The sequence below is a fragment of the Protopterus annectens genome, chromosome 4.part0 (assembly GCF_019279795.1).
Source record: "Protopterus annectens isolate FY-2018-M chromosome 4.part0, PAN1.0, whole genome shotgun sequence".
NCBI classification, from domain to species: Eukaryota; Metazoa; Chordata; order Ceratodontiformes; family Protopteridae; genus Protopterus; species Protopterus annectens.
In genome coordinates, this window is record NC_056733.1 from 101,409,822 (window position 1) to 101,423,704 (window position 13,883).

Sequence of the window (13,883 nt, forward strand, 5' to 3'; positions counted from 1 at the left end):
TCTGAGGTTCACCAAAAACCCTCCAGAAATCAGTTCCATTACCTTCCCAGGATCATATTTTCCTTGGATGCAGACTACAGACAGTTTCAATGCTGACATCTCTGCCTGGCCCCAAGGCTCTGTCACTAACAATCTTTTTCAAACCCTTCTTCCTCTGGCATCTGTCATGGCCATGGAATTTCTCAGAGTGCTTGGGTTCATGGCTTCCACTATTCCCAGGCTCCATATGAAAAAACTTCAGTGATCCCTTAAATCAGCATGGCTTCAACATTGCCACCCCCTGGAGCTCTTGGTACCTTTTCTTCCCTGTTTTAAGCTCGAGTTTCAGTGGTGGATTCATCAACTTTCTCTCAACCCATGGCTTCCTTTTCAAGCTCCAGTTCCCACTCAGAAGCTCTTCACAGACACCTCAGACAGTTGGATTCTTCCTGTTGGTCCGTAAAGGTTAAGGGTCTCTGGCCTCTTCATCAGAGATCAGACCACATCAACATAAAGGAGATGAAGGCTCTGCAGGCCTATCAGTCCATCTTTCATCCTGGGCCTCTAAAACATTTTACAGACAATACCACAGTGATGTAGTGTGACAGCAAGCTGGGAGGATATGAAGTCCTATCTCCTATACAGACTAGGTCTTCTGGTATGGGATATAACTATCCAGTATTAAGTCAGTCTTTGGGCAGTTTACATTCCCTCAGAGCACAAACTAGTGGCAGACACCTTGAGCAGGTCCAGCCCACAAACTCATGATTGGATGTTTCAGAGATATGTACCTGGACATAGTCCATAGGTGGGGTATTCCCTAGGTACATAATTTTTCCTCCTTTCTGAACAGACAATTTCCACTATTCTGTCCAGAGTCCAAAGTCCTCTGGCTTGGAAAGTGGATGCCCTGTCTTTTTCTTGGAAGGGGATGTTTCTGTAAACATTTTACCCTCTTACTCTGTTACAATGAGTTCTGCACAAGGTCAAACAGGACTCTCACAAAATCTTGCTGGTGACTCCCTTTTGGCCCATACAACATTGGTTCCCCCTTCTTTCTCATTTGGCTGGGGTAATCATTGCAAGTTATCTCACTGGGTGGATCTTCTAACACAAGACAAGGAGTCTCTCATCCATCCTCACTTGCCCACTCTTCAAATGACACTGTGGATGATAGAGTTTTGATCCCTTTTATGCACCTTTTTTCTGAGGATGCGCTTTGGGCTCTGCAGAAAGATAAGAAGCCCAATACCAGGAAATCATATATGTCCAAATGGAAGTGATTTTTTTCTCTCTGATGCCTCTCTCACTATCAGGATCCTCTGTCTGTGGAGGCTCCTCTGATTTTCTCTTATTTGTGTGATCTGCTCCATGCTGTGTTGGCATATTCTTCAGTTAAATCTCACCAGTCGGCAGCTTCTGCTTGTCTGCTATTAACTCCCCTTCTGGCCTCTAAATTTGAGGTCAAGCAATTTCTTCAAGTGTCCTTCATATCAAGCCTCCCAAGTCCTCCTTCCTGGGACCTCAGTTTAGTACTTGAACAATTGACTTAGGCTCCTTTTGAGCCTACTTCTTCAGCTTCCTTACAACATTCCACTTGGAATACTGTTCTTTTGGCTCTCACTTCAGCCAAGAGGGTGTCTGAACTTCAGGCTCTCATAGTTACTCCTCCTTTCTTAGTTTTCCACTGAAACAGGTTTCTCTTTATACTAATCCATCTTTTATGCCCAAGGTGGTCAAAGAGTTGTTCCTTAATCAGTCTATTCATCTTCATTCCTTTTTTCCTTCTCTACAGTCTTCCAGCAAGAAGGTTATTCACACCTTGGATTTGCATAGACAGCTCAGATATTATTCGGATAAAACTAAAGTTATTCCCAAATCTGAGCAGTTTTTTTGTTTCTTTTCATCCCAAGACTTTGGGTTTCGCTGTTTCTAAACAGTCTCCTGGATTTCTAAGTTCATTTCTTTTTTTGTTATTCTTTATATAGTAAATGTTTTTCCTCCTCTAGTGCTTTTTTCAAGGGTTTGGATACCAGTTCTATCCTTGAGGCTGCTATTTGGTCCTCTTGTCATACTTTCACTAAGCATAACAAATTGGATATTATTTCTAGGGCCAGGGCTATCCTGCATGGGTTTCTAGAGGGCCCTTTTGTGCCTGCCTAGTGACAGGCTTCCTCTTGAGCTCTTGTGCTTTACCTTAGACAAAGAATAGTGCAACAGTGATATGGAAGGACATATTGCAGCTGCGTATCTTACCATAACAGTAGATGCTGTTCTCCTCACTGTTGCAGTATTCACTCCCTCCCTCCATCCTATCCCTCTATTTTAGCTCTTGCTCTGTAGTTTCATACCCTCCTGGCTGAGGGGTCCTTCATCTTCTTTTTCCTTTTTCTCCATGTGGATGCAAATATTCTCCTTGTCCCTAATGGCATTCTTTTCCTCTTGGGGTTTTTAGTTCTGAGTGTATGTGTTTGTATGTCAACTTTATGCCCTATACAGTGGGCATAGGGAACATACATGCGACATAAAATGCCTATAAGTACTAAAGGCTTTGGTATACAGGCAGGACACTGGGCTATCCTCTCCAGAGATCCCTTAGATAAAGAATACTGCAACAGTGAAAGGAACAACATCTACTATTATGATAAGAAACCAGTCTGTATGGTTCTCATCTTTTGATAAGACTTATTTTGCTGCTCAATAAATAACTTTAAATAATTTTAACCTCACAAGCTGAGTGCTGGTCGTTTTGTTGTTTTTTTTTTAAGATTTTAAACAACTGTAGTTTCCTGGGATCTGTTCAAGGCCTGTCCTTGTGCAGAGGGATGACTATATCAGTTCACCATTCATGTGGCACAAAAGCTTGTCTAGAGGCTATGGTTAAATGGTGAGTCCAGTGGTCCCAAAAGATCATGTTTCAGGCTATTTAGGAGGCATTTTGGGATATTATCAAGTCCCAGCAATGCAGTCCATTTTGACCTTAGAGACCACATTTAGGACCTGCTCTCTAGTGATGGAAAGGGAGTGTTTTTTATGTTATTTCCTGGGGGGCAGCCAGATGAGGGGGGGGGTAAAATTGGAGCTGAATTTGTCAGCCAGCAGAGTTGCTGTATCTTCTGGCTCCATGTGGGTGGATCCATTTACAATCAGTTCTGCACACTGTTGTGCGCTGCCGTTGAGGTTTTGGCCATAGCTAATGAAATCCTTGTTATTGTCCTTTGCCTGGGAGGCTATCTTTACCTTAAATTTGGCTTTAGTGGACTTAATGTGTCATCTTAGTTGGTTAGATTAATGAGTGTTTTTATCATATTGAGTGTAGCACTTCCGAATCTTGGCTATGATTTTTTTTCTTTTGTTATGCTACCTGCTTATGTTTGGATTCCATTAGGGTGGTTTGTTTTTTGAGTTTGTTCTGGACTTATTGCATTAAGCATAGCTATCTCTATATATATTTATTGACACGAGTGTACATTGTTCCTGTGAACTATTCTGCATAGGCAGCTGTGTTTTCAGGGTGTGGGAGGGCTTGAAAGTTTGACAAGTTATCACTAGAAGTGTTACATTTACCTTAGAATAGTTACTAAATAGTATAGGGTTAGCAGGGGTCACAGAACTGATTTTTATTATGAAGGAGATAGCTTTGTGGTCTGTCCTTAACAAAGATGGCACTACACTACAGGGGTACATCATTCTCACGTATTTGTGAGTACAAGGTTGAGTATGTTTGCACCATTAGTGAACATATGGACTATGTGGTTCAAGGTGTTTGTGTCTACAAAGCCCAGAAAGCTGTGGGCCTGTAAGTTTGGGGTCATGTAAATACCTTATTTTATTGTTGGGGTAGTTAGACAGCCAGAGAAGCAGCAGGCAGTTACTAGAAGATGGTCTGATTTGCTATGATGTCAGAAGGAGAGCCAGGAGGATATTATAGTAAGATTTAAACTCAGATACTGAGACAATCAGTGGAAGATTCCCTCAATGAAGCACGACAGCAGTCCAACCACAGTGGCTCACTTCTTGGGGGATTCAGCTTAATATAGTATGTCAGTGCTGTCACCTTCCAGGAGACAGAGTCAGTAAGCCTTCAGGCAATTGAGTTAGAATTACGAACTGCAAGAGGACCTATGGGAGTTAGTATGTGTAATATTAATTTATTTTAACTTGTAGTGAAAGACCTGAATAAGAGGGCTGAAAATACTCCTGTAAATTTGATTAAGCTACATCAGTAGATTAGGATTAGCTATGATATCCAGGCAGACCTGGTAATACTTGAACAATTCACTACAGAACAAAGTCCTTTGTCAGGAAAAGGGGGGTGGGGTTAATATTTAGATCTCCAATTTTGTACTGATACAGCCAGGAAAGTTAGGTTGGATGTTTATTTTGAAATAGTCAGAAATGTGGTGGTATGGAGAAAATACACATATATATCACTTTCTTGGAGGTACCACCTATATGGACAGCAGGCTTTTTTTCTTTCTTTTTTTTTTGTGAAATTAGGACCTAAGCAATAGGAAGGGCAGCTTCCTATGTGATGTAACCAAGGAATGGTCAAGACTTGGAATACTGGGGCTAGTAGGTCAAGCAGTTTATAACTTGTAGTAAAGAAGCCAATGTTTAACTTTACCTACCTGAAACATAATATTGTGTTACAAGTGGTGTGTCTGCCTGGAACAGAAAAAAACATCAGTTAAAGCACTGTCATTTTTTTCAGTTTCAGGACTTTTGCAAGCTTGCTGTGGAAGCTAGGGCAGACAGATCCACAAGCCCAAATAGGAGAGCTGAGGAAAACTGTGTCAACATTCAGATTTGAAAGCCAAGATGTGTAATATATGATATCCTTAAATGCAGTCATTGGATTTCTTTGCCATAGATGTGGTAGTCTGAGTAGAATATCAGGCAAACAAAGAATGAAATTCCTGGCAGATCAATGGGTGAAGACTTGGAGCTATACCTTTACAAGGTTACCATTGGTCAATTATGCATTGGTTACTCCTCAGCTACACTCCATGTAGAACACAAAATTAGAGGATTAGCATGATCACAACACGTAGTGTTAGGCTGAAATTGGAGAAGATGCCAGGACGTAGGATGCTGGTAGATGCCCACAATCTCCAAGAACTGGTGAGAGTAGCTGAGGGCATGTGCTGGGCAAAAGAAGAATGAGATGATGCAAAAACTATCCTTGGGTTTTAGAGAGGGACTTTCAGAACTGATGAGGATTTGCTGGTCCACCTCAGAGGAAAGAAGAAGGGGTTCTGTCATGGAATAAGGTGACAGAAGTTAAATGGCAGAGTACTTAGTTCTACACAGATCAAATAGGAGATATTAGCAAGCTTTTCTCTAAAACAGTGAGTGGAAGCTTCTTCCTGGTGCAGCTGTGAGGAACCTTGCTGTATGAGTGGAAGGGCAGGAGAGGTATTAAGGACTGGCAAATCATAGCAAGACTAACACAGCCTAAACTAGTTTGCGAAGCTGGAGAATGGTAAATTCCTTCAGCAGCACATTGGCTGCAAGATGCGGATATAAAGATTGCACCAGCAACTGTGGTGTCTTAGGACTGTGGCAAATTCTTAAATGCTCCTGTGGTAGAAGAAGCCAAGCATTCATTCTTCTAATTTCCATTTTACTACCTCACCTAGATATTCTAGTTGTGAAAGGCAACCACCTCCTCAGGTTCATTAATAGCTATGTATTACAAAAGGCAAAATACATATTAAGGGACATTTTTCAGTTTCACTCAGTATCGTACTATTTCATAGCTAGTATTTCTCTTGCTCTTCAGGGATCATCCAAATCATCAACCAACTGTGCTGCTACTGTGTACAATTCCTATACCCTGACACTGAAGCATGTTTTAAATAATGCAATAAAAATAAATAGACAGCTAGATAGACAGACAGATAGACAATGCTGAAACCTTTTATTTCTGGGAAAGAGGAAGAATGCAGTCTGATTTCACTGATTGCCTGATAGCCTACTCAGACTTGAAAATGACAATTAACACTGACATAGTAAACAGACATAATTTACTTATGTGGTTTACAGTAAAAAGTGTAGGTAGTTTGAGATTTCCAAAATGCATCTCTTCTTATTGATATAAGCAAGATGTGTAAAGACTGAATAATTTTGTTAACCTGGAAAAGAGGCAAAACATTCCTTGAGCAGCATGGAGTTTCTAGCCAGAGACCTCTGATATATATATATATATATATATATATATATATATATATATATATATATATATATATATATATATATATATATATATAATATGAGTTCACTATAGAATTTCAAAATACTGAAATCCAGAATTTCAGTATTTCAAAATTCTAAAGCCGAAAGCTTTAAATCGCGAATCCCCAGAAGTGCAAAATTCAAAATCCTGAAGTTCGGAGTTTTTGAAATAGTACTTCTGGTGTTGCGGTGTGTGAATGGATAGGTGTAAATTCAGGTAAGTATGTATGTGTAAGTGTGTTGGTTAGGGGCTTTAGTGTATGTTAGTGTGTGTTGTGGCTGTGATGTGTGTGTGCAAGGGACTGTGAAATGTGTGGGTGTGAGTTACCTTTGTGTGTGACTGCGCGATCTCGGAGTTAGTATATATAAGTAGGGGGGTGTGAGGGCCGCAGGCCCCCACATGGTGGGTGCAAGGGGGCTTGCTAGTGTAGGATTGTATGTTTGATTGTGGGGGACAGTGTGTGTATGTGTATGTGTGTGGTGTATTTGTAGTGTAGGTTCGCGATTTTAAATTTCGCGGTTCTGGGGTTTCGGGATTTAAAGCTTTCGGCTATAGAATTTCAAAATACTGAAATTCTGGATTTCAGTATTTCGAAATTCTATAGTGAACCCGTATATATATATATATATGTGTGTGTGTGTGTGTGTGAGGGTGTGGAAAATGTAGTTGAAGAACCTGTATCTGTAGCAATACCTGTTGTGGTGACTCAAGAAAATGATGAACCCTTATCTCACCTGAGGTGATGGAAGAAAGACATGCTTCCAGCTGACCTTCTCCTCTGTATATGGAGAGACCAGGAATGTGGAGTCTAAATGAACCATGTTCAAGACAAGTCTGAGGTGGTGGCAAGAAATAGTGATAAAGAGATGGTCATGACAGTAACCGTATGATCTAATAATGGATTCAAGATGAAAAAAGCTATCAAGTTAAAGAAGGAGGCACTCCACACCTTTGTCCAGGTAGGGTCTCTGGATTCAGTTGATAGAAATCAGCAAGTCATGAAAGCAGCCATGCAGCAGTAACCAAAAGTGAATGACCAGCTGAGGGAATATTTTAGTGAGGCCATGGAGAATGACTTTGAGTGTATCAAAGATATTTTGCTAAATTAGCTGGTGATGATGATTCATCAGAAAGAGTCAGTTGCCCAGGCTGTTCTCAGCAAGGATGGAGAGATGTTGACCTCAAATGGGGACATTGTCGAGAGGTAAAAGAAGGACTTAAAAGAACCTTTGTCTCAGGTGGACATGCCTTCTTCTAAGAAGGTAGTGTCAGAAGCATGTGGGTCATACCTCTGTATTGCCAAATTAGGGAACAGATCCTAATTTTTCAAAAAAGGAGGCAGGAGCTGTTGTTCCATTTAAAGAGATATTATATTTCCTAACCTCTCTGGAAAAGTATTTGTCAGACTTTTTGAAAGGAGACTGTCCAATAATCAAGCCTTTGATTCAGGAGGCGTAATATAGATTCTGTTCTGGCTGGAACAATCAATCTACTCTTTATTATTTCACACATCTTGGATGGATCAATGGAGTATGCTAATATTACCTAATTGGGTTTTGTAAACATGGAGAAGGTATATGACTAGTATGTACCCTTAACTGTCTTGCAGGAAATGCTTCAACAGTATGGGGGTTCCAGGGCTCTGCTGTATGCAATGTGGTCTCTGCATTTGAGGAATGGGAGCTATGACTGCATTTTTGCCATGAGGCAAATATATTAAAGGTGGATGTAGGACTCTTCCAAGGCTGCCATTTTTCTAGCCTCCTGTTTTTTTTTTAGTTTTGTTTTCCCACAAGACCTCATCTTTGACTCCTCTACCTACATTCAGTTGGCCCATTCATTTGGCAAGGGTAAAAGCCAAGCATTTCCAGGCTAGGTGAGAGTCCTATAGCCTATTAGCTCTTGGCAAAGAAGCACTATTGGGACATCCATTTCCCCTAGTAGCTAGAGTTGGGTGTAAAGGGACAAGTAGGATTGCAGGATTCTGTCATGACTTACCATTCCCTAGCTGACTACCCCCAACACACACACACATACACGTGCAGCAGCTCTCCAAGCTCTACTGCATCTTGCCTCCATGAGAGGCAGGCCTCTGCATGCAGAATAAGCTCATCTATGCATCTATACAATGGCAGAGCATGCCGCCAAAGCTCATGCTCCATGTGTGTGCAATACCAAGTATGTCCACTAGGTATCACCCAAGTTGCAGGTCAGCACCACCTCCTACTCCACAGGATGGGTGATCTGTCAGCTGCCTCTCACTCTCATCCACCAAGATCATCTCCTACAGGTACCTGAACCACCAATATATCTCAAGCTACCAGCACTGTACTTAGGGCTTTATCCTTCTATGCCACAGAGCTGGACAGTCTAAGATTTTTATGGACAGGATATCAGGATTAAAGTAAGGTAGGGCATTCAGTTAGGAGATGAGAATATTATATCTTTGTTGACAGAATATGATTTTGCTCTTTCAGCCTAAAGTGGCTAAGATCTCCAGTGTGCAAACTGCAATGGAGATGTTTGCTGGTGAGTTTGATGTGGTTGAAATGAGAATCAGCACCTCTAAATCAGTGTTTGTGGTACGGTCCCAGGGTCCCCCACCTTGGAGTCTTGTTCACAAATAAAAGTAGAGGATTGGGAGACTAAGCAGCAGACCTTTCCAGCAGCAGTACTGCAGATGCTGTATCAGATTGTAGTGGTGAAGCTGCATTATATGACAGAACTCTTGCATCAGTCTACATCTCCATCCTCACATGTGGTCATAAGCTTTGGGTAGTGACTTGAAGGATGAGATTGTGAATACAAAAGAGGCAGAAATTAGGTACTGGGGCTTATTCTCCATGACAGAGTGAGAAGCTCAGGAATCCAGGATAATGTTGGGGTGCAGCCACTGCTCCTCTGTGTTGAGACAAGTCAGATGAGGTGCTTAGGACATCTTGTGAGGATGTGCCTGTGATGCTTCCCCTGGCAGGTGTACTGCCTATTGACCATTGGTAGGAGATCAAATGTCAGGACCAGGTCACACTGAAAGTATTACATTTCTCAGTCTGGGTGGAAATTCTGGAGGTATGGACAATGGTAGATGATACAAGCTATAAACGGCCATAAGGCTAAATGACCTTGGAATATCTACAAATCTATATACAGGAGGATAAGATGGAGAATATTTTGAGGTTAGAGAAGTTTGGTCTACTCTGCTTGCCTCATGAACACTGTGATCGTTAGGTCAAGTGGTTTACAAAATGAATAAATAAATGTTACTGAACTCAAAATGTGCATATTTAAAAAATAAATAAATAAATACATTTATACTGGGAAGCCTTAGCAAGGGGTAACACTGGCTGTTGATGGGTTAATTTAGCTGTAAACACTGTGAAGAATAAACATTTAGTTGTGAAGTATATTTGTTTTTACAGCTTTCTTCCAATTTAGTTTACCTGTGCAACTCTGACAAGTTTATTCCCCTTCAGTTTTAGCTGCCCTATTGCCCCAGTCCATTGGTGAGTCTACCAGCCTCTCTTAATACCCTCAAACTATCTCATTTCTAAGGCTGAGGTCAGTACAGAACCTAAGCATGTCTTGGAGGGCAATGACTGCTTCTACTAGGGTATTTTTTCATTGACCTATCCCTTGGTATTCGCTTGTTAAATATGAGGGTTACTTCCCTGTATGGACTATGCCTCCCCACTGGGAACACCTAAATGAATGTACTCTCATCTGGGATGGGGACTCCCATCCCTCCTTGAAAGTGTTTTAAATACACAAACTACTAATAAAACATAGGCCACCTGGGCCACAGGACTTTAACCTTCTATGACAAGTTGCCTCTAGACGTTTTCAGCTGTAAAACCTTAAACACTGTCTTTTACTACTGCTGATGTTTCTACTGAAGTTTTGATTTCTTGATAAAGCTGTTAATTCATTTTAAGGTGCTTGGACTTTCTGTTCAATATATACCATGCTCCATTGTAAATTTATGTAATAAAACAATCAAAAGAAATAATGGAGTCATTACTTAGATGAGACTAAACCTGCCTATATATGGAGAGAAATCAGTTTTATTCATATGCTACTGAAGCATGAATGACATGACAAGTGACAGAATTTATCATAAAAGGCTGCCACCTTCTTTATGGTGAACGTGCAGTACTGACATCCATCACTTAACATTTACCATGAGGAGTAATGTAAGGAATATGTTAACTTTGTACCTGCTGGGCTGAGGCTCAATTGGAAAACAGATGGCAATATTCATTCTTCAGGGGCAGAGTCAGAACACTAGTCCTGGCAACAAAATGAAGTTGCTGCCAGAGGTCTGAAAGCTGAAGCAGACAGTAGCTTGCCTATGTCTTCAGTACATGATAGCACATGCACTGTTGTGAGAGGTCCCAGCAACAAACTTGCGGAGTTCATAGCAGCTACTGTGAAAATGCAAAGCTAAGACATATGGGTAAGTTTTTCTGCAGGTTATAATGTGGACAACTGCCATCTGTTGTTAAAGAGCCAGGTGTAGATGATGGGTAATCAAATGGAGCAGAAATGAGAGCAGGTCAATACCCAGACAGCTGGCAACAAAAACTGACAGACAAATTGCAGATTTACCATATCTGTGCCAGTTTTGTGAGATAGTTATCACAAATCTGGAATCAGAGACCATAGGGAAAGCAATATGTGACTTTTTGAGTAATAATACAGCATGTAGCTTGTGAAGTATAAGCAATGTACTAGCAGCTAGGCATGAGTATTTAAAGTGAATTAATCTGCTAACTGTTCAAATATAATTTATTTAACCTTGTGCTTTTGACTCAGTTTGCTCCAAATTGTTTTTTTTTTAACTGCACTAACTAATCTACAACAATGTTAACCATTCATCACCTACTCCAAAATCTGTCTGCCCACCATACCTCTCAACCTCTTAGAGCAAGAAATCTGGACAAAGCCATTAATAAAAGTGGTACAAAGGCCCAAAAATAGGGACAATTTTTAAATATTGCTCTTCCAAACTTAGAAAGTTTATAGAATAAAAGGTTTTGCATTAGCATGAATTTTCTGAACGGTATGAAGTCTGAAATTCAAATGTCTGTCATCTTCTATCTTTAATCTTTAATGGTTTGCCACTAATTTGCCAGAAAACCACAATTTTATGAAAAACAAAGCAAAAATATGAGGCACAAATCTGGAAATTGTACGAAACAATGTACAGTTGAGAGGTATGCAGCATGCAGATCTTCCCTTCATGGTACTAGGTTAAAATAAGCTTGGAGATTTCCTATAACCTAGGGGTCTGCCATAATATCATTCTTACACTGTTGTAGAATCAGTGGTCTGTATGCTGCTTAAGTAAAGTACATTTGGAGATCAGCATATACTATGCCAAATTCAGATATAACTTTCAGTTTTAATAACATGGAAAATTGCTGACTTGTTAGTTAATATATTTTCAAAGTACGATTGACTATATAGTCCAGATCAGCAGCTGTTAGATAATTTGAGACATTTCCATGTGTATTATATTGCTGACCCTAGCTGTGATCACATTTTAACTACATGGGTGTTGCATGAGCACAATCATGCCTAGTTTTATTCCTATCAGTCCCATCCAAAGTTCTGTCTACTCATTTGGTAGAACTTCATGTTGTGAGGGTAATAAAATTCTTTCAGTCTCTGCAACACCTCTGGGTTAATATTTGGGTGAGTTCGGCCTTTCGTCTTCCCCAGACAGTGAGGCTTATTACTACCTTCAGTCTTCTTCAAACAAGGAAAACCCTTGGTGTGATTAAAATAGAAATGTTTGTCTGTGATGATTCTTTGAATACCAAGAAACTCTTGGACTTTACCGACTTCACCTGCTGGGTCACTAATTAGTTTCTCACCACTAACAAAATGGATCTGTGAGAGAGGAAAATACTGAACCCACTTCTCAAGGTGCTGTGCATATAATCCGATCCATATGGGACTCCATAAAGAGTCGATCTGTCCTGTAGTCCTGTTTTTGAAAGTAAGAGTCTCAAAGCTGGGAATGTCAGGTGTTTTCGATACAATCTGTGTATAGTCAGAAATAGCTCTTGTGACTGGATTCCGTACCACAACAATCAACTTGATGCTTTTTGACATAGCATGAATGCGACCTGGTGCCTCTGCCGTTACAAAGTACCTTGGAGTTTTCTCAATGACCAGTTGACCTTCCAGTGCTTTGGGCATCAAACTCCTGTAACAAAACAAAACAGTATTAGCAGCAGAAAAAAAAAACATATCTGAAAAGTACATTTGAAAGTATTAGTTTTTGGAAAATGTTTACATCTACTGATAGTGGTGACATATTTTAATACTTTTTCACTGCTGGGATGTAAAACCACTGTTTGATGTACTTTGGCACATAAAATCTCATGTCTGAACAGATACTTGGGCACTGTCAGGGATCTAAACCTACATAAACACCAACAGTAAAACAAGATGCTGTTTAGTCATCCAAACAAAGTATTTACATTTGACCCTGCTTACACTTCCAGTGCAACTGTTGATGTGTTTTCCCAGCAATAGAATCATAAAAGTAAAAATATGTTATTATGATATCACAATCTGATAAAAGTACAGTTGACACTCAGGCTTGCTTGACTATTTAACCATCTATTTATTTTAAATGTCTCTCTATACACATAATAAAACAAACTTTTTCTAACCTATGTTGGATCATCAATAAAGTAACCACTAAAGCAAAGGCAGAGGGTGTGCTGTGGTAATATTACCATATGCACAAACACATACAGAAATGAATGGGAAACAGTATTATTACTCACTTTTATTTATTATTTTTAAATAGGTACCGTGCATAAGGTAAAATGTTTATTTTTCAGGTGTGTCTAAAGTTTAATTATGGAACTGAAATAAAACCTAGGACCTTGGTATGACGCTTACAAAGAACAGACAACCATACACTAAAGTGCCAGCATGTAAAGGCAGTAGATGACTCACAGGAAAAGTATGTGCAGTTGGCATAGTCCAACATTGTGCTGCAATGGCAGTAGTACTGAGAGCTATGCCCCATCATAGTGATGCACTGGCAGTGATACTGAGAGCTATGCACTATCATAGTGATGCACTGGCAGTGATACTGAGAGCTATGTCCTATCATAGTGATACACTGGCAGTGATACTGAGAGCTATGCTCCATCATCGTGATGCACTAGCACTGGCATTTTTAGGTACATTCTATCACTATGATACTCTGTCAGTGATACTGAGAGCTATGCCCCATCATAGTGATGCACTGTCAGTGATACTGAGAGCTATGCACTATCATAGTGATGCACTGGCAGTAAAACTGAGAGCTATGTCCTATCATATTGATGCACTGACAGTGGTACTGAGAGCTATGCTCCATCATTATGATACAATTACACTGGCACTTTTAGGTACATTCCATTACTATGATACTCTGACAGTGATAACTGAGAGCTATACCCCATCATAGTGATGCACTGGATCTGGCACTGGTAAGTACATCCCATCACTATGATATACTGGCAGTGATACTACGAGCTACACTCCATCACAGTGATGCACTGGCAGTGGCACTTTTAGGTACATCCCATCACTACAATACACTGGCAGTGACACTGAGACCTACACCCCATCATCGTGATGCACTGGCACTAACACTTTT

The 13,883-nt window shown here is 40.2% G+C and overlaps 1 protein-coding gene across 1 annotated transcript in view; it reads right to left on the reverse strand.

Moving 5' to 3' along the window:
* Nucleotides 1–11,395: 11,395 nt before the first annotated feature.
* LOC122800220 (heparan sulfate glucosamine 3-O-sulfotransferase 6-like) overlaps nucleotides 11,396–13,883 on the reverse strand; it is a 659,553-nt gene continuing 657,065 nt past the window's right edge. The window contains exon 2 of the mRNA XM_044069714.1: nucleotides 11,396–12,428. Coding sequence (XP_043925649.1) covers nucleotides 11,810–12,428 — 619 coding nt within the window. The 3' untranslated portion in view covers nucleotides 11,396–11,809. The remainder of the gene's footprint in view (nucleotides 12,429–13,883) is intronic.